Source organism: Cebus imitator, unplaced genomic scaffold (genome assembly GCF_001604975.1).
Source record: "Cebus imitator isolate Cc_AM_T3 unplaced genomic scaffold, Cebus_imitator-1.0 Scaffold749, whole genome shotgun sequence".
In the NCBI taxonomy this organism is placed as follows: Eukaryota; Metazoa; Chordata; class Mammalia; order Primates; family Cebidae; genus Cebus; species Cebus imitator.
The window spans coordinates 672,630-699,597 of NW_016108064.1; the positions used below are offsets into that span (position 1 = coordinate 672,630).

Below are 26,968 nucleotides of genomic sequence, written 5' to 3' on the forward strand. Positions count from 1 at the left end.
TAACTTTGCAGGTATGATCCAGTTAAGAAATTAAAGCTATAAGTAGACATTTGACTGTTTTACCTAGATTCTTATAAATTTACATAATGAAGTTAGGGGACAGAAAAAATACAGATATTTCTTAAACTTCTATATATTTTCTCTGGAAAATGAAAAATCACCTTTTATTCAGGCAGATTATGTTCGAGATAATACATAAACATTCTAATTACTTTTAGAAGCAAGTACAATTAGTCATTTAGAAATTGAAAGCATTTTACAAATAGTGATATTTGTTCTGAAGTGAGCTGTTGAATAGATGGGGATTGATACATTTATCTGTATTCCCGAGTTTATAAAGACCTCTCATGGGTAGTAACTTGAATTCTGGAAGAGAAATTAATATTTCTATCACCTACCAAGTGTCAGGCATTCTGGTAGGTAATTCCATATTTAATTTCATTTAATTTTTAAAACATTCATTTGAGATAAATAATCTCTATTATCTTTATTGTACAGATCAACTGGAAATCAGAAGTTTCAACTTTGCTCTGTTATTGAAAAATATTAAGGACATTTGAAAATAATGTTTATGAAGTAATGTGAAGGTGAAAAAGCCAAATCTATTATTGTGTATTTACTATGATTCCAACTTTCTAAAATAAACAAAAAACATAGAAAAATGTTGAAATAAAAGTGTAACAAAATGATAATGTGATGAGGGTAAACTTAAAATTGTAATTTTTTGTTTATTTTTGTATGTTTTCCAATTTTTCTATAATGAATGAATCGGTATTTTTATAATTTGAATAATTGGTGAATCAAAGTACACTTCCTAAAGGACAATTACATAGAAAGTGGTAGACCCACGAGTCATTGAGAAAGAAAGCCTATACTTTTTCCTGCACCACACTCTCCTGAAAAATCACTTCTCAAAAAATTACAAATTATGAATTTGATTGCTATAATTCATATTAAGTCATTTGGATAAAAGGGAATCGGAAGGTCACTTTTTAACTTATAAGTTCATTTTACCATATGATCTCAACCACTAAGGAAACAAAAATATATAATTGTTTTCACTTTTTTCAATGCTTTATCAACTTTGTGAAAATTCTCTGAAAACTTTCATTTCAGTGGATCTAATAGACTAAGAGTATCTTTGTAAGATGCTTTCTCTCATCCAAGCAAAATTGCATCTTTAAGCTTAAGCTAACAAATAATAAATTAACTTATTGAACTGACTTAAAAAAACAATAAAAGCAGCTTATGTCACTTTTGAATATGGCCACACTGTTAAATATTTTGACACTTGATATTAATCATCCTTTGGTCAAATTATCAAATATTTCATATTTCAGTGACCAAATAATGAGGATAGCTGATTTCTTTTTACTCTTTTCCACTGGTTATTTTTAGAATTGAAGAAATAAAATCTCTAAACTAAACTCGTTTACAAAACTTTCAAAGAGAGATAACAAAGATCTCCCTCCTTTAGAGACCCACAGTTGGTCGAAGATTCTTAGAAATGCCTCCCATGCTATAGCAGGAAAAGGTCTGACTCCTAAGGCATGATCCAAGTCACCTGACCTCTCTGGAGATTTCACCATGATTAGTGACCAAACCAGGAGGGGATCCTAGAATTCCGAGCCAGGTCCTGCATGCCTACCTCCTGTCCTTCTTTACATTGCAAAATTTAAAGAAAGCCTACCTGTAACGATGAGCTTTGTTCCGGGACCAAACATCTTGAATTTTTTACCAGACTCTTGCCCACCACCTGAGAAGCCTTTATAAGAAACTCCCTTTGTGTTTGTTTTAAAATTGTGCCAACATTTTTTTTCAGTATTTGCATAAATACATAAAAATTGGCCCTGCTGACATTAAGCCAAGACAAAGCTCAAACAAAATCGCAATAGACCTGAATGTAATTAGGAGTTTAAGAACCGACCTTACCCTATCCTGCACACTTTAGGTTATGTACATTGTCTCCTTGTGTCATATACATTGGCAAATCTGATTTTACCTTTTCTCGTGATTTTGCCTGAATCTTCTAAATCTTCCCTAAAGAGTTTTCATGTATGCACTTTGTTTTAAGTGTAATTTAGAGTTAGTATTTTCCTAATTTTCAAAGAGAAACAGTAATAGGATACTTTTATGTTTGACAATTATTTAATAAGTAGATAAGTCGATATGATTTATAAGTATTTTGTGATTCGTATGGATGGGTATCTAGATTGATTCTAAAGTAACTTCTTTTTGGCCGGGTGCAGTGGCTCATGCTTGTAATCCTAGCACTTTGGGAGGCTGAGGTGGGGGCAGATCACTTGAGGTGGGGAGTTCAAAACCAGCCTGGTCAATGTGGCAAAACTTCGTCTCTACTATAAATACAAAAGAATTAGCCAGGCATGGTGGCAGGCGCCTGTAATTCCAGCTACTTAGGAGGCTGAAGCAAGAGAATTGCTTGAACCCGGGAAGTGGAGGTTGCAGTGAGCAGAGATCATGCCACTGCACTCCAGCCTGTGTGACAGAGTGAGACTCCGTCTCAAAAAATAAATAAATAAATAAAAATAAATAAACTTATTTTTAGAATCCAGTTCTCACTGATAGAATACTAGAAGAGTTGTTACAAAATATGAATTCTTAATGATGATTCATCGCTGAAAGACTACTCCTTTTGACTTGAAAATACCCTTACAGTTTCCAGATCATTGAATTAAATCCTGTGCCACTCACCAGAGAGGCAGCTCCGAGTTATGCAACTTATTACTTCAATATAGCATAGCTGCAATAGCTCCTTTATTAGTTTCAACATATCTAGCAAATTTGATGCCAATACAGAAAGACAACTGAGTGGAATGATGTCAAAATGACTCATTCTATAGAAATAACCTAAAAATTATATTTTGAGTATTTAATAAATGCACATTCCACACGACTTTTTGGAGGAGAGAGAATTTCAGTGCCATAATTAGAAGCAGAAGAATTGTATTCATGTACAAATAATAATACAAATTGTGACTTGTTACTACAAAAACAGCCAACTATAGTGTCCATTCATAGGGTCAAGCTACAGAAGAGAAAATATTCAAAGTATAAAAATATGACTTAATATTTCTATACATCATATAAGGGTCCAGATGGGACACTTTTGGAATAGACAGCCTTAGCTAGATCCTAAACTGCCACAGTGACTAGTCATGTGACTTTAAGAAAATAAACTGATCTTCTCCAGGGCTCGGTTTCCTCATCTGTGAAATGGAAATAAGAGGATCTCCTGTATAGGCCTGATGAGGAATGAGATAACGCACTGAAACTATTTAGCGTGGTGTCTACAAACTTTACTCTCTCTCAATAAACTTTACTAATATTAATTTTCTCCTTAAGGGGACAATATCGGGTCATTTTACCAAATTATTCCACCAAACACAATACATAGATCTCATAAGCAATAACTGCTACACAAATTAAGAAAGAAAACGAGCTCATGAACCCAAGACCTTTGCTTCTCTGGCAGCCACAGGCCAAAGAACATGGGCAGGGTCCAGCCAAGCCACAATCTAGAATACTTATCTGCCAGACTGGCAGCTTTTGAATGTTGAGACTGCATCTTGTTTGCCTTTTTATCTCTAACATCCAGAACAATTCAATTAATATTTGCTGAGAGGATGAATGAACAAATGAAGATGTAAAATCATGAAGACCCTTTTCATTGACCATGGAGCTGAAACGGCTGTTTGAACTTACAAATTCTATTAAACTGGGCCATTTCCAGGTGATATTGCAAGAGTTCCAATAGTATAAATGTTGAGTGACCTCAGCCTCCTTCAAAGAAGCAAGAGCAGTAACAAACGGGGTGTATTGACCTTCTATGGTAATTTACTATAAGAATTAATTTTTTCTTCACTGTTTCTCAGGATGAGATAAAAATCAATAATATGGGTTTGGCAGGCTACCAGAAGAAGGGAGCACTATGTTATATCTCAAAATACAGAGAAGGAGTAATTAATAAAATACCATTTTTATGTCTTTCACTTAAAAGACCTACAAAAAAGTGTCCTTGGACCAAGGACTTACACCAATGGTGTACAGACATGGTTCTGAAAACATTTTAATTTCTAACCAGAGTCTATGGGGTGTGTGTGTGTGTGTGTGTGTGTGTGTGTGTATTCTAAAAGTCAAATTTCAATCTGCTTACAGGCAGGGAAGGGAAGATAACATGTACAAATTGTTTTGTTTGCATATTCACCTAGCCGGCAAAATTGCTGTCTGTATACTGAGGCCAGGAATGTGAAAGATTCAGATAAGGTTGATCATTTTCTTCTATAAAGCATCTATCAGCTTTTCATTACGGGGATAAAAGCAAAAAAAAAGTTACTTACCAGGTGGAGTTACTATGAGCTTAGTCCCCTCTGCAAATTTCTTGATCCAACCACTGCTGTCACACTGGTCTAAGCTTCTACAAAAATCTCAACCTTCTGATCTTCATGACACGACTAGCAATCCAACAACTTTGAAGTAGCAATTTGATCTTCTGGCTTTTTTGGAAGTCCTTGAATATAGGTATTGTGACATCTGATAGTTTGTTATTTTCCCTGATAAATTACCTGTTTTCTCTTAAGGCAGTAATTTTTGAAAAGCACCAACAGAAAAGGGAAATGGAAAAAAAAAAAAAAGAAAAAAAAAGCAAGAAGAGAAAACAGCAGGCTCAATGGGTCAACCCACTATTTTTCTAAATTACCAGGAAGAGTATTCAGAGAATTGTCTTTTTTTTCTTTTAATTTCCAGGTGCTGAATTTGTCGAAATTGCTTTGAGATTACATCAAAGGAAAAGCTCTACTGTTCTCACAAACACCAGGGCCTCTCTGTTAGCAATTTGGGAAGATAGTTCTGAAAGGAGGAATCTCTTTAGTAACTGAAAATGCAAATGTGTCAATGTAGACATACTTGAGAAATTTAAACAAAGGTCTCCACTTTCAAAAAGCCTGTTCTACCGTTCGGCAACGTGATGCTTTTACCAAGCAATGCCAAATAAGAAAATGTGTTCTGCAATGACTATTATTTTTCCTGGAATAGCAGAAGAAATTTGTAGAATTCTATCTCCCATGAAATAATAGATTCTTTATTTAAACCATGCCATGACCCCCCCCCCCAAAAAAAATCCAGTTATCTGATATGTTGAAAAATCTGCAATCTTAAGCCAGCGTCTGCTGTGTGATCTCCTGAGTACAGATGAGGTGTTCAGTTGTAAGGACTGAGGAGGACAGGCTGTGCGTGACAACCTCTATGTCCACTCAAGATCCACCCTTGCTCCAGCCGAAGTACCATGGGTCCTCATTCAGGAAGGCATGAATGAGGTCACAGAGGGCACCTATCCATACATGGCAGCTCACAGCTCCCAATCCAATGGAGAGGACAACAGCGCTGAGTGAAAATTATGTTTGGAAAGTGTTTCTTTTTAATAGAAAATTCAAAATTATTACTTGGAGCTGCCGATTACCCTTTACACCTGTCACAGATGGAGTGATGCCCATTCAATCACTTTTTGTCCTCTGGTCTTCCTTATTCCAGGACCATGAGGGGAAGCATCAGATGTTTTAGAAGCTGTCAATATTTCAAGAGCCATGAAGGATTTAGGTAATAAAATGTAAAAAAGTATGAATTGTAAACTCTTTTATTAAATTTACAAAAAAATACAACGATGTGAAGAACACGGTATTCAGTTTTCCTAAAGGCATACGATAAAACCTAAATAAATGAAGAAACATACATTGATGGATCAAAACCTCCTATCATAAAGAGGCTAATACATCTTAAATTCATGTATAAATTTCCACCAATTTCAGTGAGAATTACTACGACACGTTGTTGTTGCTCTAGGGTGTAAGGTTTAATGCTGGGCTAGATAAGTTCATTTTAAATTGTGTAGGGATGAATAAATATGAAATGATAGAAAAAGAATTTTCTGAAAAATTGTTCAGCAAATAGACATTTGGCATAGCAGATCTTAATACTTATCACAAAGCTACTGAGATAATAAGATAATGATGTAAGAATAATGAGACAGACAAATAAAACAGAAATTCTCCAGAAAATGTGCCAAGTATGTGTGGCTATTTGAAACACACTGTAACATTTTTAAATTCTAAGAAGATGATGGATTGTTTAGAAATGAACATTAGGAAAATAATTATTTGGGATAATAAAAATATCACTCTACCTCACCTCATATAACATAAGGCCTAAATAGATTAAAATTACAAAGCCAGAAGGAACATGTAGGAGACTTCGGTAAAGGGGCATGGGATGGATATAGGGTAGGAGAACCTTAACACATTAATTTTTGAAAAGTAAGAATGTGGAAAATTTTCTGTTTTTATAGTATTTTCAAATAAATGTTTTTGAAAGAAGGATAGATAATGAAGACCTGCTAAAAGATTTAGGGAGAAAAGTGACATGATCACATTTGCACTTTGCGAAGATAAATGTCGAGCAGAAAGGAAGGGGCACTGACCAGCACAGCAATTAAGGTGAAGCAGGTGGTTGTATAGGTGGTCGCCAGAAGCCAATAAGAGGCAAGCAAGGACCTGCGTTGCTGCAGTGATGGTGGAGATGGACAGAGTGGCTGGAGCAATAAACATTAACAGGTTTATTTGAGTTTTTAAAATATTCTTATGAAATAAATTATTATCTCAGGAAGTTGGGAATGAAGAAAAAAAGACACTTTAAAATGGGAAAACCCAGGTTCAGATTCCAGTTCTTCCATTCTTGGTGACGTGCCCTTGAGCACACACTTCTAAGAGCCTTGGTTTCCTCATCTTTTAAGGAGAGGATTAGACCTATTTCCCAGGAATTTTGTATGATATTCATAATAGAACCTGGGACACAGCAAGTGCTAAAAACTGATTATGCAATAATTCAGACAGAGAGACTTCACTTCGTAAGGTAGAATGGAAACATCCTATTTCTGTGTCTTTTTATCTGAAAATTCTGAGTTATTGTTACTTCGGACTGTCAATTACCCTTTGCACCTGTCATAGACGGGATGATGCCCACTCAATTCCTATTTGTCCTCTGCTTTTCCTTATCCCAGGACCATGTGGGGAAGTATCAGAAGTCTTAGAAACTGTCTACATTTCAAGAGAAGGATTTAAGTAATAAAATGTAAAAAAGTAAGTCACAAATTATCACATCTGTTATTAAATTTACAAAAAAATAAAAGAACTATGTGAAGACCATAATGTCCAGTTTTTTATTAAAGGCATAAAATGAAACCTAAACGAATGTGTATAAAGAGGAGCACTTTTGCTTCTAACCCTATGTTTTGGAACACAAGCATCCCTCCTACCACATTTGTCATGTCTTGAGATAACTCACTGAGGCAACTTAAATCCTGCTTCCAAGTTATGAATGAATAAATATATAAATAACAAGTAAGTCAAGTGAGCTAAAGCACAAGTTGGCACTGCATTGCTTGAAGTTTTGCATCACTTCTTCAAGTTTGGTGATAATCACTTTCATAGAGAACAGCTCCAGCCAAATTTGTTAGACCATCAAAAGGTAATGAAGATATATCTCATATTTCATTTCAGGGTTTGGTTGCCAACATGAACCAAAATAATCATTTGCACATTTTTTCACATTGGTTTATCTTTTAGAATTTTAATGGATCTTAACTAAATTGGGTACAGAAGTAAGCTAAGACACATCGGAGAAGAAACATGGGCAGACAACTTTCTGAAGTGAAATAAACACATTATCTGACATGTACAAGAGATAAAAAATGACATATTGACAATCTCTGAACCACTAACTTTCATAATTTAGCATAATTTGGTTTCACATATGTTATCACTTAGATATCAGATATATTACAATATAGTACAATGGATCTTCACTTGTTTCTAAAAACACCGGAGCAATCTTTGGAAGAGGTCAGGTCACTGCACTTTCAAGCAGATTCTGCCTTTTAGCAATTTTGCCATCTGTCTTCATTCTTAACCTGATGATTTAGTCTTTTAGGGTTTCTTTTGCAATTGGGGTATTTAACATGCCACTATGCATATTATAGCCACTTTTCAACTGATATTGCCCCCATAGGCAAACACGCCTGGTGAAACACCTGTTTCTTTTGGGCAAACAAGAAACGTTTGTATAAAAGACTCTTGTGTCTGGAAGGTCTTGAGAAATTAATATTCTACTCTAAGCCCCAAATCTCCTTTTCATTTCCCTTCCCCCTGATCCAGGATGATATTCCATAAGCCTGTGCTCTCTGATAGTGAAAGAAAACTCATAAATATAGGGTCTACCAAAAATCAGGCACCAATTATGCATTTATCTCTTTCAGCTTTACCCCATAAATTGTTATTACCATTAAAAGTCATGTGAGGAAACAGAATTAGGAGTTTAAACTGAGCTAAGATTTCACTCAAGTTTTCAAGATCCCAAGCCCTGTTCATCAATTACTTCACTGTTTGAGTGTAATTGGAAAGATGTGCATGGGAGAAACACAGTTTCCAGGTGTAGTCTAGGTCTGTATAATATAGGGAATCTGTATCTCAAATGGCCATATATAGGATACTGGATGTTGCTTTCTAGGAATCACAGAACATGTCAAATGAAATAAAAAGCAGATGAAATGGTTAATTTGGATATTCTCAAAAGCAATGCATAGTCACTGCAAACAGCTAGCAAAATAATCTGTGAGGAATGGAGCTAGTTGAATCTGAATATCCAATTATATCTGACAATTTACCTTCTTTTTATTTGTCTTTCAGTGACACCAGGAGATGATAGCATCCATGGGACCATTTGGGCCATGCACTTCAGAATGACAATCATTGCTGTCATGGCTTGTCTATCACCCTGCACGTGTCAGAGGAAACACAAAGAGTTTCTAAACCTGCAGTAAGTTAGAGAGAAGACTGGTGTTCTCTGCATTGAGTCCATAGTGTTTCAGTCGGGGGCTCTGTTGAGACAGCCTATTCCAATCTCAGATTGGGCCACACAGAGTTGGGCCTGATTTGTGGGTGACTTTCTGGCAGGTGAAACTAGTTTCCAGGGTTCCCATAACCTCCCTTCAGATCTCACATCATAGGAAACTCAGTAATAGTTGGGTCTCCTCACCTCTTCTCTCATTACCAGGAGAAATAAAAAATGTAGAAGTCAACAAAACACTATCTGCTTGAGAAAACACCCTTGCCATTGCATCAGATGATACAATATACGCTTGCCATTTCCTGCAATAAGAAAGCCTGAAGAGACAAATAATACATGCTTGGAGATTAGGGGAAGGGAATGGAATTGGAATCAATAATTTTTTTGGCTATTTATCAGACATCCAAAAAGAGAGGTACTGAGCTATAATGTAATCATATAGATACGGTTGCTGCTATTGTTCTTGCTATTTTCAAGGTGTGGCTGGTAAGGCCTAGGACACGAACAAGTCCTAAGTCACTCTGTCAAGGCAGAAAGCAGGCCAGGGCTGCCCAATGTGAACCAAGTGCATGGCTAGACAGTTAGGATTGGTTCCAGGTTTCAGAGCGAAGGTAGGAAACCCCAGCCTTGGTTCAGCAGATTCTTCTATTATAAGAATTTACTAATGTAGTCAGATAAAAAGCTAATCTCTACTTCCCACATGCCCGTATGTGTGATGGGCACACCAGGGAAATTGCTCTAATTAGTAGGGATTTCACAACAGATAGGAAGCTACAGAAAAAAGGGGCAGTAAGTAGCTATGGGAAAACAACATGGGTAGATGAAGCGTGGAGTCCATCCCTGCCGACCTTTGTCCCCTTCTCAGCAGTGTGGTAGTCACATATATGTTTGGCCTATATCCAACTTGATTGGGGCCTGGGGGTACCACTGAGGAAGACAACGCATAGTTGTCACTGTTCCCATTTGAAAAAATGTGATTTTGCTGAAAGAAATTCAGCACTGACCACAAGAAAGGCAGGAAGAGGCACTGGACTGAGAATCTGAAATGCAGTGTGGCCCTACCTCTGTGGTTAATTAGCTTGACACAAGTCATGTGCTGCCTCTGTGGCCCCAGCTTCCTTATTTGAAGTGGGGACATTGAGCTAAATATATTTCAAGGGCCCTCCCTGCTCAAACAGGCTGTGAACCAATGAGCAAGAGCATTGGTCTGCTGTGGCTGCATGAGTATGAAAGCAGTTGGGGTGGTCATAGGAAGGTTTTCTTACAGGTCCCTTCTGACTCTGTGACATTGTGATATCCCAGCAGGCACAGTAATAGGTGGCTTCATTCAGCTTGGCAACGTTGTTATGATCAGGTAAAAGATATTATTACCTATATCTGCCTCCAAGCAGGGATTAGGTCTGTCTTGCTTGTAATTTTTTGCTGAGCCATAAAGGATTCGTCTCAGGGGCTCCCCTTCCTTTTGTTGATACCAGTGCACAATGGTTTTCTTGAGAGGAAGCCCAGACAGCTTGCAGCCTATGTGCACTGTTCTGTCTACTCTGCGGCTGGAGGAGAATTGGTCCTAAGATATTCTCATTTTGTTGTCTCCCTCTGAAAAGCAAGGAAGAGAAATGAGAGGCTCTGAAAACAATCGACTGTGGACACAAAAATTATTATGAAACGATGAGAAAGGAGTAAAGTCAGCCTACAAACCCAAGCCAAAGACACAAGGAAAACCCATGAGGCTGACATTGCCAGTGGCTAGCTGGAGTAGGCGCTACAAGGGACCACAGGTTAGGACTGAAGAAGCAGTGGAGCCCTTGCTGTGTGACGGGGAGGGAAAGATTTGTTTCAGAACCAATGAAAGTCCCTCGCAGTGAGAGCTGCTGCAGTAGTATTTGTCTGGTGTGAAGAAAGTATCAAATCCCAGAAGATCTCATGAAAACACTTCTGCTGTAATAAATTAATGTTAACTTCCCCTTTGGAGCAATTCCCTCCTATTGTTTTTATTTATTAATTTATTTGTTTTACTTTAGGTGCGTACTATATCTGGCATTTCTCCCCATGTTATCCCTCCCCACTCCCCCTCCCTCCCCACCCCCACTGTCTCTCCCCAACCCCTCCCAACTGCCCCCAGTGTGTGATGCTCCTCTCCCTGAGTCCACGTGTTCTCATTGTTCAACACCCGCCTATGAGTGAGTACATGCGGTGTTTGGCTTTCTGTTCTTGTGTCAATTTGCTGAGAATGATGAAGTGTTTCTTCAAATACCTCCATCTTTGACCTCTGTTTCCTCTCCCATTTTTGCCATATTTAGTCAGAGCTGTGAGTAGCTATGCATTATCATGAGTATTGGAGGAAAAGTATATTTACTGTGTCTAGTAACAAATGGGATTAAAATCTTGCAACCTCTTGCAGTACTGTGTATGTTTTATAGATTAGGAGTGTGCCCAAACCTCGCACTGTGGTAAATATTAACAATTCGTGTAGTTACTGCTTTAGGCACTGTGACGTTATACTCTGTTGTGACTGAAGCAAAATTTTAGAGGAAAGAAGTCTTTTTGGTTCATTACCCTCCACTCTTCCCATGTGCATTTTTAGTTTTTCAGAATTAAAGTTATAATGTACTGTTCTTTGGGGAACGATGTAAGATGTGATTTATATTTATTTAGCAACAAGCTCTAGCTCTGTCACCCAGGCTGGGATGCAGGGGCACCATCATAGCTTGCTGCAGCCTCAAATTCCTGGGCTCAAGTCATCCTCCCACCTTAGCCTTCCAAATAGCTAGGGCGGCAAGTGACTACCTCCACTCCCAGATAATTTTTGTGTGTTTTTCAGAGACAGGATCTCACTATGTTGCCCGAACTGTTCTGAAACTCCTGGCCTAAAGTGATCCTTCCACCTTGGCCTCCAAAAGTGCTGGGATTATAGCAGGTGTGAGCCACCATGCCTGGCCTATTTTTAAGAGTTTCTAAGCGGCCAGGTGTGGTGGCTCATGCCTGTAATCCCAGCACTTTCGGAGGCTGAAGTGGGCGGATGACCTGAGGTCAGGAGTTCGAGACTAGCCTGGCCAACATGGAGAAACTTCATCTCTACTGAAAAAAAAAAAATTAGCCGGGCGGTGGCGCATGCCTGTAATCCCAGCTACTCGGGAGACTGAGGCAGGAGAATCACTTGAACCCAGGAGATGGAGGTTGCAGTGAGCTGAGATCATGCCATTGCACTCCAGCCAGAGCAACAAGACTGAAACTTCACCTCAAAAAAAAAAGTCTCTAAGCATTGCTATGTTAGCTTTTTATTTTATATTTTAATAATTTTATTTTAGCTATTTTAGCTGAGACAGCTCAGTGACTTAGCCATAATGGGAAAGGACACAAAGGAAGTGATCTGTTGAGCACTAAGTCAGAAACTTTCATATATGGAGACTCATTCAAACCTCAGTGAATCTATGAGGTGGCTAATGTTAGCCCCACTTGAAGCTGGATAAACAGAATGAAAAAGCATTAGGAACTTTCCTAGATCACACTGTCAGTATTCCCAGCAGGAATTCGAAACCCAGGTCTATGTCACTCAAAAGGCCTTGCATTTTCCAGCACTCTTTCATTCACTCAAAGTTAAGAAACCAGCCCAAAAGCCAGTGCAGGCTCCAGAAGGGTGAGGCTGGATGATAAAGTTTCTCACTGAAAGAAGCATCAGAGATTGGGCTCTTGGGCTCCTGCTCAGACTGCTCAGGACACACACACCAGAGAAAAGCGCTCTGCAGCCAGCAGCCAGGTGCCTCTGGGAGGTAGAAAGGAGGCGGTGTGTGTGTTTGCACAGGTGTAACGGGCTCGGGAGGCCTTTTTGTTCAGTTACAGTGGAGCATTTTGACACAGTGTGTCCCAGCAGGCGCAATAATACATCCCTGCGTCCTCCTCGGTGACTCGGTGTATTCTCAGGCTGGAGGACAAGTCACTTTGCCACTTCCTTGCTTCATATCTTTCCTCACTAAAACCTTGTTCATGGACAATATTTTCATTTGAGGAGATATACAGAATTCGTTTTAGGAACCGGTCTGGCTTCTGGTGGTACCAGTGTACACATACATTCTTCTTAAAGGTATTGGGTTTTATTCGGCATTCAAGAAATGCTGTATTTCCTTTTTTCTTGGTGATGGATGTTACAAGTTGTGTTATGAGATTGTCTCCGCTTGTGTCTGAAAGAAAAAACAAAAATTTTGAAATTTTTGAATATGAAATTTTGATGTTCATTAAGATAGTATGTTTGTTATATACTAAGGGAAAGCTTGAATGTAAAGTTTGCATTTTCTTCCCGAAGAATTCAAGGTAACAGTGGAATTTGTCAGCTTAGCTTGAATGACCATGTGGCTTTGTTCCACCTGAAAATGGTGCTATATAAATGTCTACACTTAGGTTGATTCATGTCTTTGCTATTGTGAATAGATCTGCAATAAACATATGCATGCATGTGTCTTTATAATAGAATGATTTAAATTCCTTTGGGTATATGCCCAGTAATGGGATTGATGGGGATACCTCAGAATACCATGCAGCCATAAAAAGAACAAAATCATGTCCTTTCAGGGACACGGATGGAGCTGGAGGCCATTATCCTTAGCAAACTGACACAGGAACAGAAAACAAAATACCACATGTTCTCACTTATAAGTGGGAGCTAAATGTTGAAAACACATGGATACAAAGAGGGAAACAGCAGATACTGGTGCCAATCAGAGGGCGGAGGGTAGGAGGAGGGAGAGGATCACGAAAAATAATGAATGGGTACCAGGTTTAGCATCTAGGTAACGAAATAATCTGTACAACAAACCGCCATGACACAAGTTTACCTATATAACAAACCTGCACGTGTACCCCTGAACTTAAAAGTAAAACAATAAAAATAAATAAATACCCACAATAAAAATAAATAAACATCCACACTTTCTGTGCCTCCCTTCCAATGAACGAGATGTCCCTTGGCTAAAGCAACTCACACATCCACAGGGAGGCCACCAGGATGCCCGGCAGCAGGAGCAGCATTCTATAAGTTCTTGTCCAGAGAGGTGGCCAAATATGAGGTATTCTAATCACAGAGAAAATCTGAGGTCTGAGGTGGCAAGAGGAAGTGCACTGTGAACACACAGCTAAGACCTGTAGACTGCAGGGGAAGGGACCCATGCTGCTTCACTCAAACATCCTGTGTAACCGGTTTTCTAACTCAATATGTCAATGGATTTCTCATTGCTGTGTGATTTTTACTATCTGAAGATGTTTGTGTAAAGAGCCATTTTCTTGCTAAAGGATAAACATTCTTTATTGGTCTAAAACAGAGAAAGAGAGAAAGAGAGAAACCTTAAAGTCTGCCTTTGAGGTGCCTCAGGGGCAAGTTTGTTTGTTTGTTTGTTTTGTTGTTCTTTTGAGACAGAGTCTTGCTCTGTCACCAGGTTGGAGTGCAACCTCTGACTCCCTGGTTCAAGCGATTCTCCTGCCTCAGACTCCCAAGTAGCTGGGATTACAGGCATGTGCCACCATGCCCAGATAATTTTTGTATTTTTAGTAGGGACGGGGTTTCACCATGTTGGCCAGGATATTCTCCATCTCCTAACCTCGTGATCCATCTGCCTCGGCCTCCCAAAGTGCTGGGATTACAGGCATGAGACACCCCGCCCAGCTGGGGCAAGTGTTATAACACGGTTGTTTTTCACTGCACATCACCTGACAGCTGTAAATCTAGGCTAAGGGAAGAGCTAATTTACGTATGACCCAGCTTTATCCTATAGACAGCCCAGCTAGAGCAAACTTACTTCAGATTCTCTCATTTTTGAATGTTACCATTAAATGGGAACCTTACAGATGCTGTGTCCTTGAAGTATACTTTTAAAACAAAACATTTTTAATACATTTCGAAAACAAAGGCCGTTGTTATTTCCTATAATAAAACAGGTGTAGATTCAGAGGGGTCATAAAGAAACACAGGGGAGAAAACAACCCCTTTTTGTCCCCACCACCCAGAGGCAACTATTATGAAGAGTTTGGTGTACTTCCTTACAGGCTAATATATGCTCATCCTTTTCATTTGTTTCATATAGATATAAGATGTGTGCTCAATTTTAAGATCTGCCTTTATAACTTAACACCAGGAACATTTTTCTGTTCTGTGGTTACTTTCTTGTCATGTTCCGACACTTAGCAAGATTCCCTGGTTCACCACCACACTGACCATCAGAACACATAGGGGTCTGTGATTTCATTTATTTTACATGACCAGTCCCACAAATTACAGGCACAGAAGAAGAAGAAATTATTGTTTAGTTGATCACTTAGTTTTTTGAACCTCTGTGAGACACCTATTGCTCATTTAGTATCTAGTTAATGAAACTAACTTAACTATCTGCCTTCCTTTTCTTTTTTTTTTTCCATTTATTTATTTTATTGCATTTTAGGTTTTGGGGTACATGTGAAGAACATGCAAGATTGTTGCATAGGTACTCACGTGGCAGTGTGATCTGCTGCCTTCCTCCCCATCACCCACATCTGCCGTCTCTCCTCCTGCTATCTACCCCCAACTCCCCACCCCCCACCGTCCCTCCCCTATTTCCCCCCAACTGACCCCAGTGGGTAGTACTCCCCTACCTGTGTCCACGTGTTCTCATTGTTCAACACCCGCCTATGAGTGAGAACATGTGGTGTTTGATCTTCTGCTCTTCCATACGTTTGCTGAGAATGATGGTTTCCAGGTTCATCCACGTCCCTACAAAGGATATAAATTCATCATTTTTGATGGCTGCATAATATTCCATGGTGTATATGTGCCACATCTTCCCTGTCCAGTCTATCAACATCAATTCTTCACTCTCCTCCTAGTCTTCCTGCATCTCCCAAGCAAAGTAGCTCTCCTCAAAGCCTGAGGTTCACTTCCTGGGGAACTCAAAGTAAGACAGGTTGGCTGTGTCCCTTTCAATACAGATGCCCTCCTGGTTGTTCTAACAGTTCCATATCCCTCAAGACCTAAGAGTAACAAGAACTTTTGTGCTTCAGTAGCCCAGTTGAGTAGTTAGGGCAGAGACTATGTTGTCTACCAACATAGAACATATTTACTCTTTGGCCCTTTACAAAAAATAGTTTGCCAACTCCTGTTTTAGAGCAATTAAAAAATAAAATTTAAAGGACAATGTTTTACCTTCATTTATTCTATTTCCAGTACTTATCATTTCTTTGTGTGAAGTTTGTGACCCATATCAATTTTTTTGGCCTGAATAACTTCTTCTAACATTTCCTGTGAAGTGTATCTGCTGGCAATGAATTCTCTCAGTTTTTACTGTGCCTGAAGATGTCTTTATGCCAAGTGACAGTTTTTTCATTCAACACTTTAAAGATTTCACTCCTTGCATGGTTTCTGACAGAAAATCTGCTTTTTTCCTCTTTGCTTCCAAGAGTTTCTCTTTATTTTTGGTTTTCAGCAGTTTAAATCTAATATGACTAGGTGTTTTGTTTTGTTTTTAATATTTAGCCTGGTTGGTGTTTTCTTAGTTTTTTGGTTCTGTGGTTTGGTGTCTATCACTACATTTGGAATATTCTCAGCCATTACTTTTTCAAATGTTTCTTCTGCTCCTTTGTCTCTTGTTTCTAGGATTCATTACAAATACGTTTGAAAATATGATATTGTCCACAGTTCTGTTCTTCCATGAAGATATGCTTTCTCTCTTATTCTTTCTTATCTTCTTGCATTGCAATTTGGGTAATATCTAGTGGCCTATCTTCATGTTAACCAAGTCTTTCCTTATCTCTGTAGGGTCTGCTGGTGAGCCATTCAAAGGCATTCTTGATTTTTGTTAGTGTGGGTTTTTTTTTTTTTTATGCCCTGCATTTTCATTTGATTTTTTTTAAATGTAATTGCTGTCTCTTTGCTGAAATTCTCTGATCTGATCTTGCACGCTGTCTACCTTTTCCATTGCAGCCTTTAACATACTCATTAGTTATTTTAAATTCCCTGCCTGACAGCTCAAACATCTAAGTCATCTCAGAGTCTGATGTGGATGATTGCTTGGTGGCTTCAGACTGTGTTCCTTCCTGTTTTTGGGTAAGCTACTTAGACATTTTATTAAAAGGGGACTATGTTGTATAACACAATAGATATTGAGATAATTACATTTGATGCTTAAAAATGCCTACATCTTTCCTTCTGCCAGACCTTTAGTGTGAGAGTCTGTGCTGATCTAGTTAAGAGTTAGACTGGGCTAGAAGTTTGTTGTTGCTGCTAAGTTATCAGGATTAGAGTTTGTTTTTCATAGGACGTCAGAGACTTTAGATTTCTCTAGTCATCCCTTGTTCTTAGCTTTGAGTCTTCCCTTTGTTCTGCTCTCCAGAGACAGTCTGTCTTTCGAAGCTCTCTTTGCTGCATTCTACTGTTGTTTTTACTCAAGACAATATGGTGGTGAGAGGTGGGGAGAGGGGACATTCTCTGCCATTTTCATTCAGCTTCTGTCTTAAACAGGCAGGGTGAAATTGGGACTTGAGAATGTACCTTCACAATTGCTGCTCCTACTCCAGAGGTGGTGCATTTCCAGCCACAGGAGGCACCCACCGATGTCCTCAGGCTATGGTTTTGACACCCACTTTTCTGCACATTAAAACTTGTTACTTTGTGGAGATAGGGGTAAAGTATTGGGCAGAGTTGATGGTGGCCTGTTTTCCCCTCCTTCATCTAAGATGAAATTCCATGGAGACCTTCTCTTGCAAATTAAGTCTTTCTTCTACAGTGGAGAGGAAGTGGAGTAGGTCGGAGTGAATTTCAGCAGTGGCTACTGTTCCCCTCCTACAGCCAGTATCAAAAGGGAAGCTTTCTCTGAATTCACCATGTCCTTCCCTGCAAGAGCCTGATAGGGTTCCTGGAGAAAAAGTCTAAAAGATGATGGAAATTTCCCTGTATTTGTGGCCCCCAAAACCTCACACTCTCCCACTAGTCTGCACTCAGCCTTTATAATTTCACTAAAATGTCTAGTTTAATCTCCTATCAGTTTTTTTTCTAGCCATAGAGACCATATACCAGATGCCATTTTTACCCTCTCTCTAAGAGTCAGGACATAGCATGCTTAGGAGGACAGACACCAAAGCCAGAACCCCAGCCCCTCCCCACCCCAGTTAGCAACCCTGTGACCACAAAGTAAATCACATCACTCTATCTCTGTTTTCTCCCCTGTAAGATATGAATCACCACAGATTAATATGAAAAGATTGTCCCAAGGATGAGATGAGTTACATGAAAAGGATTTAGAGTAGTGCCCAAAAGGGAGAAAAAGGCCCTGAATCAATGGCTGTGGTGATCACAGGCAGAAGCCAGGAAGAAGATCAATTCTGGTGGGTATCCACCTTGTTCTGGGATAATCGAATGCCCCCTCCCTTCCGCAGGAGGATCTGAGGCCAGTGCAAAAGAAAGTATGCTGGCTGGGCTGTGGCAGGATCCCTCAGAGTGGAATGGGCCTGAGAGAGGGCAGGAGCTGGATCCCATGCTCACCCTCCAACATGAGTGGAACAAATGAATGCTAACTTCTTCAGGGGAGCAGGACAGAGCCGAGGAAACAAGGGCACCTGGGGTTTAAGAAGGTATTTTATCTTTCAAATTATTTCATATTAAAGTGGAAAAAAAATGAAGATGACATTGCAAAGTGTTGCCATGGTTATATAAAACGTTTAAGATACCCAGCATGTTTTCTGCCACTTGGTGATTCCCTCTTTGAGTCTGGATCCTATAAACTTACAGATAATCCCTGGACCATGAGTACAGAGTACCCTGATTTCTATATGTCCTAATGTGCGAACATAATCAAGTTTCCAGAGGTGGAGGGGGAAGTCTTGGGAGATGCAGTCCAACCCTGACAACACCGCTGAGCCTGTGCTCCTGTTGGGAGGGAGCCGGTACACACAGGCCTGAAGAGGGATTCTGTGCGGGTGTCCTTATATCTCTCATCTGTGATTCCAGCAAGCACACAACTGTCCCCATTTCCTTTTCCTGAGAATTTATCTTCTAGGTCAAAACAGATCTAGGAACATCATTTTCAGCTATAGCCCCTAGGAATTTAGCAGGTGACGGTGTTGTGGAAAATGTATCAAGTTATGCTTCAGCCAGTATAAGTGGCTAGACACCACCCCAGACAGCATTTGGACGTATAGTATTTTTCTCTGGAAATGAATATTTCACGTTGCTCCACTTTCCTATACTACTTCACTCTATAGAATGTAGGCTGAGTTAGTTAAGCTCTTGGGCCTCAGTTTCTACATGTGTACCTTGCCTACATATATATCTTCTGGAGGTACTAAGGGGCTTGCATTATCATTATCCTGTTACACAATTGTAATGCATAAAATACTCAGATATCAGTACCTGGCACAGCATCAGTCCTTGATGACATTATTGTGTCTTAGTATTACTATTTTTACCAAACGAGAAAATTACTTTGTTAAGTATATCTTACAACAAAACCTTAGTATCTCAGTTAAGAAAATATATAAAAATTAGTGAAAGTACATAGAATTTAAAAGTACGTATTCCCTTGGGAATAATTATTCTACAGTTTTGAATAATTCCTTTCTGATTTAAAAAAATATTCTATCAACACGGACATTTATATTTTTAAGAGGTTTTATACACTTTATGAACTTTTCTTCATATTTTATTGTGAAGATGTTTGAATTTTAATAATAAATGTATAAAACATTTTCTATCATTTGAAGGCACTATGAATCAGGTGTCTCTTTCTCTGTTTCTCACTATTTAGTCTGATGCCTGAAAGGCTGCCTATATAGATTCAAGAAACCAAGTGTGGCCCACCCTGAGGGAATATGATGGTCAGGAATTACACAGACAGGACATGGATCACAAAAGGCTGAGTGCATCAGGGTGGGAAGAGAAAGACTGACAGATTGTCTGATTTCAGCACCAGGTCAGCCTTTCCTGGGACCCCCTTTATTTCCTTCAGTAGCCTTCTTAGGTCCTTGGAAAAGGGGATGATGAGGATGAATGTGTTGTCCTGACCTTGGAAATTATCCAATAAATAAGACAACACATGGTACAAAGGCAAGGTGGTGTCTATATTTTTCCATGGGGTGCCTAGTATGTACTGCTATAGAAAAAGCACATGGATTAAAGGTATTCTTCATTTCTTTCTCAATTATTTTAGAGATGGCATCATAAAATAATAGAATTTGTATCATTTTATATTTTGAAAAAAGTGATAATTTATTGGTATTTCACTTACTCAGCAAGGATTCCTAATTGCTCAAATTCTGGTCACCTGATTCAGTTCAAAATTATTGTGCCATTAAATGTTTTACAAAAGTTGTCAATTTTGTCTTCTCTATAAGAGTAGGAACAATGAGGGCAGTCCTCCCACCTCAGCCTTGCCGGTAGCTGGGACTGCAGGTGTGCGCCACCATACCTGACTAATTTAGGAGTGGAAATTGGAACAACTGCTTTGGGAAATAGTTTGCCATTGTTTTATGAAGTCTAACATCACATGCCCTATCAAACCAGCAATTCCGCTCCTAGATATATGTATATGTGCATGTCTTGAATGAAAGAAGCTCTTAACACATGATCAACAGGAATGCAGAACAATGTTTCAAGAAGTGTGTACACAATAGCAAAAAACCTGGAAAAAACCCAAATGCCATCAACAGCGTGAATAAATAAAGTGTGGTATATTCGCAGGAAAGATTATTATATAGACTCAAAGTGAGTGTTCTACAGCATCAGCACCTGCAACAATATGAATGAATTTTAGCAACGTGCTATAAGGGAATATAAATCTCAGCAGATTATAGAGCATGATATCCTTTTTATAAAGTCAAACATGGTAATAAAAGCATACTTTTTAGAAATACAGAGGCACAAAACAATATTAAAATGAAAGCAAAGGAATGGTGAAAGGAAAATTCCGGATTGTGATTATCTTTGGTCTAGGTACATGTAAATTCCAGTTTTAGGGTCTGTGATGGATTTATGGGAACTTATCACATTTAAAAATTAATTGAGGCTGGCCAGGCTCAGTGGCTCACATCTGTAATCCAAGCTACTCAGATGGCTGAGGCATGAGAATCTATAAAATAAGGTATTAAAAAAAAAAAGAGTAGGAACAATGTACAGTACTTCTCTTCACCCTTCTGTGTCCAAGGAGTACAGACTCTAGAGCCAGATGAGCTGGGTCCAATCCTCTGCTGCCACAAAACCAGCTGTGGGACCTAGTCTAGTGGCTAGGACACACAGTTCTCACTTACCAGAGTAAAATGCATTTCTGTTCATAACAGAACAGACCTCAAAGGCTGCCAGAGGTTAAAAGAGTTAACAAATGCAAAGTATTGAGAGTACAAATAAAGAACCTTCTTGCACAGAATTATTAGCTGTTCTCTTGACTGATTCTCTCCCTTTCACAGGCAAAACCAAGGTGATCCACAATGTACTGGGCTCATTTAACAGCCCAATGCCTGGGGCTCTTTTCTGATGAAATGCTCACACCCCTTAGTATGAAATGAGGAACCATCTTCTTCTCGACGAACAAAAGATACTTGCTCAACCCCAAAGTCACTTCAAAGAATCTATTTGTTGTACAACTGTGATTTTTAGATATTCAGGGTGGCCTCATGATCTCATTTTAGAAAACAAAAACATGCACTTCTTGTCTTTAACCAGTTGCTTTAACCTTGTAAGCTTTAATTTCTTTATTAAAATGGGCAAATAATAGTTTTGTTGCAGAGGTGTTATAATAATTACATACAGGATTCCTGGTATACAATGATTCTCTTCCTTGGCCTAAGCCATTTGCAGTTAATAGAAATCTCTAGATGGTGACAGGAATGGGGCCTTAGCCTGTGTCCACTCGTTCCCAGACAAAACCTTAATTCATTAGGAAGTAGTATTCAATGAATATCTGGGAATGTCATAATCAGGCATGCTTCCTGTTTAAAGCAGGGCCTAATGCATGGGCATTAACCCAAAATGGCTTCCCAGAAAGATTTGGAAGTGCTGTGGAGAAAACAAGGCTCCGGCTAAGAGCCCAGCTAGGAGCCCATAGAGTTTGCTCCCATGGGAAGGACGTGGTTGGGCAGAGACCCAAGAGAGGATGCTATGTGGGACAGTGTGGCACTGGTGCTGTGGGTCCCAAGCAGCGCAGTAGTAAATGGCCTCATCCTCTTTTTCTATAAAGATTATGATAAAGAATGAAGTAGGCATTTGCAAATTTGTTCTTGCCTTAAGTTTGTTGTTTTTCTTACTCAAGGAGACATGAGCTGGGACTTTTATTGAAGTCATATATGTCAGATGGCTCATAATTTAGATTGTTTCTGCTGGTACCAGTGTATAACTATATCTACAGACTCTGTAAACATAGTGGGCCACACACAAGATACCTGGACACTTTTATCTGTAGCTCTAGTAGATGACATTTTTGATGGCTTTAAATTTAACTTAGCAAGTCCAACTACAAACAAAAAAGAGAAATTCCCATGAACCTGGGACATAGAAAGAGAAAATGATAATGAAACACTTGCATCTGGCTGGATGTGGTGGCTCATGCCTGTAATCACAGTACTTTGGGAGGCCAAGAAGTGCAGATCACTTGAGGCCAGGAGTTTGAGACCAGCCTGGCCAACATGACAAAACCCCATCTCTACTAAAAATACAAAAATAAGCTGGGCACGTTGGTTCATGCCTGTAATCTTAGCTACTTGACAGGCTGAGGCATGAGAGAGAATTGCCCAGGAGGCAGAGGTTGCAGTGAGCTGAGATTGCACCACCGCACTCCAGCCTGGGTGATAGAGCAAGACTCTGTCTCAAAAAAAAAAAAAAAAGAATCATTTTCATCGCTCATCTATATTGAAATAATTGAGGAGCCACTCACAGCTGCAGAGGGAGAAAAATATGAATATTCCTAGCAGGGACATCCTCCTGTCTGCTGAACCATATCCCCAGGAGAAGGACGCTGGTTGTTGGCTGGCCCTGGTCAGTGGGGAGAGGGTGTGGTGTGACTTGGCAAGAGAGAAAAATGTGGGGGATCAGGTGGCCTCTGGGGACTTCATGGCCTACTACAGAGCTGACCAGTTCCCAGGAGCACTGCACTGACCACTGGTGGAGTAGAGTCCATGACCTGACAGGAATGTATCTGTGGAATGGGATGGAGGCGGCTCCGGAGTTGAACTAATTCTCCTTCAAACTTAGCTATTCCCCCTTGATTTTCAGACTGTACAACATTGTTCCAGAGAAATGAGCATATGGCTTTCTCTACCTCGCATAAAAATTGATCCTTCTGCTAATGTTTTGGGGATTTGGGACTCAGGAGCATAAAACATGGACGGTATTTTACAATTTTAAAAAAGGCAAACTGAAATTTTACGCCAGCATTATTCATACCTCATTTAAAAAGCTATAGTCATTTCTATTTGAAACACAGTGGAGTATTTGGTTTATAATTAATTGGGATGTCACAATGAAGATTATAACTCAGAGAAATCCAGTTTCACTTATAATGAGGGTGCACCTCAAGAGGAAACTTGATTGAAATTGCTGGAGGGACCGACAGGGCAATCTGTGGGAACTCGCCTTGGACTTCAGAACAGTCTTATCAACACCATGTCACAGAGAGGAGTGTTTTTAAATAAACTTCATTTTTACATGCACTTTAAAATTAATGTTATATCAAACATCCATTGTAGGCTTGCTAACATTGTTCTCAACATTTTCTTGCATTACTTCCTTTACACTTTATCTTCCTCTGACAGACAAGAACGGTGTGGCACACATGACATCCCAGATCACAAAGTTGGTAAACATGAAGCTTGGATAAGTACCTGATCCTCCCTGAAGAAAATCTTACCAAATGTGTTGCAAATTGATGAAAATATTTTGAGAAGACTCTAGTAGAACGTTAGTTAATTAATTAAAATAAAGAATACAAGAGCAATCAGCATTTATTTTTAAGCATGTTATCTACATGTTTATAATAGTAATATACTTGGATTATTACACAGGATTAAACATTTTTAATGGGTTTTACATTTACAGTTTTATATTCTGTTCTTTTAACTTTATATTTAAAAATATATTTGGTCCTTCAAAAGCTCATCTGAATATTACTATTAGTGACCTATGACAATATGCACCCTTCTAAGACCACTTACCCTATCCAACATCGGCTGAGTTATTTGAAATTTTTGTGTCTCACTTTCTACAGCTATCAGTGTCTTAATAGCTTCCAGAGACTTAAGAAATTTACATTATCACTTAATAAAGATAATGAACATAAAGTGTGGATAACAGTACCTGTCACATACATAGAAATGGAAAACTCCAATTTTTTATGTTTCTATATTGAAAAGTCAATTGGTAGTTTATTGGCATTTTACTCATTCTGTGAATACATCTAATCACTGGAATCCTGGGCACACGCTTCAGCACACAGTAGCAATTTGTGTCAGTTAAAGTTCCATGATGGTCAGTTCTGTCTCCTCCATGGGGATAGGAAAAATGTGTCTTTTCTTTTTTACTCCTGTGATTAAGAAACAGTTTAGTGTCATATTCAAGAGAAACCAGATGACCTGGGTCCCTAGGCTGTCCTGCCACATACCAGCTCTGTGATTTGGACAAGTGCATGAACTAATACTCCACTTATATCAGGAGTCATATATGTTTGATGAGAACAACCAACCAGACCTTATAAATAGTGTGGGTTAAAGGAGCTAATATATGCAAAGAATTGAGAACACTGTAGAGAACTTAGACACACACACACGCGTGCGCACACACACACACACACACACACACACGCAAGCATGATACAATTCTCTCTTCCTTTACGGGTAAGATCAAGGGTTATTCCAACATGTCCCAGGGGAGCCTGGGATGACTTGGAGCTCTATTCCTACAATCTCATGCTAGCAAATTCTCCTCCTTACCCCTCCCAGTAAAAAGGGCACTTACTCTTTCCCAAGTTTATCCCAGATATCCTGTCATTCACTTAGAGAATTGCGATCCTTAAACTGTTTAGTATGGTGTCATAGGCCAGCTCAAAGAGCATGACTCATCTGGCAGATCAAGCAAGCCCAATTCTCTAAGCTTTCGTTTCTTTAGTTGTAAACTGTGCCAGTGACAGTTAGGCTGCAAGTGGGTTGTCTTGACTGTCTGTTATAAGGATGCCTCTCTCAACTGCACCTTTCTACTTACTGGAAGTCTCTAGGTGGTGATATGATGGACGGTGGCATAACCTGTGTCCTCTCAGCCCCCAGACAAGTCTTTAACACTCATTAAGAAATAGTATTAAATAAAGATTCTGGAGCACAATTCCTGGGATCAGCCTGGAACGAAGGTGTAAGCACAACCCGAAACAGCTTCCTGGAAAGCCCCGGAAGAGCCTCAGAGAAAGCGAGCCTGAGTCTGGGAGCCCAGCTGGGGACCAGCTGTGGTTGCCCCTGTTGGGAAGGATGTGGTGGGCGCAGACCCCGGGAGAGGATCTTGTGCGTGTTGTCTCAACAGCTCTGATATGGTGTATTCCCAAGCAGCACAGTAGTAAATAGCCATGTCTTCTTTCTCTATGGACTTGATGGTAAGGATTGAAGTGGAAGTTTGAGAATCCTTTCTTGCCTCCAATTTGTTGCTCCTCTCACCCATGCTGCCTCCAGCTGAGGATTTCATTAAGGCAGTATAGATCAGGTGCTCCAAAGCCTGATTCGGTTTCTGCCAGTACCAATGAATGACATCTGTTTCAAAGTTTGTGCTCAATATCTTGCAAGGTATGTCAATACTTTTCTTTATTTCCGTGGAAATGGACAGCTGGAACTGCTCCACTTTTGATAATCCAAGTCCAACTGTAAGTAAAAGAGGAGAATTTCCAGTGAGCATCTGAGAGTGGAAGAAGGAAACGAAGAATGATTTTAGTTACTGATCTAGACTGAAATATTCAGACAGTGACTCACGAGCCCAGAGGGAGGAGAGGGCGAATGCTTCTAGCAGCGACATCCTGTCTGCCCGGCGGTGTCCCCAAGGAGAAGGCAGGAAAGTGCAGACGTAGTGGCTAGACGCCTTGGGTAAGGGGCTGGAGGGTGTGGCCTGAATTGGGGAGAGAAAAGAAAGTGGTTTTTGGGGTCCTTTAGTGTCGTCTGCAGGCTCAGCACTGTGCCCCCATCCTGCTCACCCTGTGTATCTCAGATCAGGCCAGCAGTCTCCACGGGGTCCTCCACACAAATGCAAGGGGGCCGTGGGTGTTCCTTAATTTCCATGGAAATGAGAAGGGTTTCTAATTGCCTAGTAGTTGTTTATGAACAGTTTTCCTCTGCATAATATTTTTAATTATTGCATATTTATAAGCATTAACATTTATAATATCAAACACTTAATGAGCATTTTCTATTTTCTAGCTCTTTTTTTTTTTTCTATGTGTTTTTCACCTTTTTAATCTTCACAATGATCATGTAATATGGAGACTTGGAATTTTCATTTTCAGGGGGAATGAGGCCCAGAATCATCAAGTAACTCTGCAGAAGTCACACAGTTGATAGGTAGAAGATGCTGGTAACAGTGCTTGTCAAAGAAACTCAGAGCAATGGGGAAAGATAACGACAAAAACATCCACAGTCATATCACTAAGGCCTGCTACTATTCACATTATAATATGTTCACTTGTAGATTTTTTCATTGCAGATATGTAAATATTAATACAATTTTATTGACTGTAGATATATTTACATGTATAGTGTTCTGTATTCTTTCAGTTCGTCTTATATTCTAAGCAACTACCCATATCATTGGAGCATTTTTTATTTATTTTATTTTCTTGAGACAAGCTCTTGCTCTGTCAACCACACTGGAGTGCAGTGGCACACTCATGGCTCACTGCAGCGTCAACCTCTCAGGTGCAAGCGATCCTCCCACCCCAGCCTCCTCCCACCCCAGCCTCTTGAGCAGCTGGGACTACAGGCACTCACCACCACATCTGGCTAATTTTGTATTTTTTGTAGAGATGGAGTTTCGCCACGTTGCCCAGGCTGGTCTCCAGCCCCTGAGCTCAAGTGGTCGGCCCACCTCAGCCTCCCA

The 26,968-nt window shown here is 39.5% G+C and overlaps 1 protein-coding gene and 1 gene segment (V, D, J or C); both read right to left on the reverse strand.

The window, feature by feature from the left end:
* The window catches only part of LOC108296862 (T cell receptor gamma constant 1), a 58,772-nt gene that overhangs the window by 14,273 nt on the left and 17,531 nt on the right, over positions 1–26,968 (reverse strand). Inside the window, exon 3 of the mRNA XM_017519452.2 lies at positions 1,691–1,744. Within this exon, the coding sequence (XP_017374941.1) occupies positions 1,691–1,744 (54 nt within the window). The remainder of the gene's footprint in view (positions 1–1,690; positions 1,745–26,968) is intronic.
* On the reverse strand, positions 25,149–25,842 carry LOC119469625. The segment is given in 1 exon segment: positions 25,149–25,842. A coding segment is annotated over 1 exon segment (486 nt).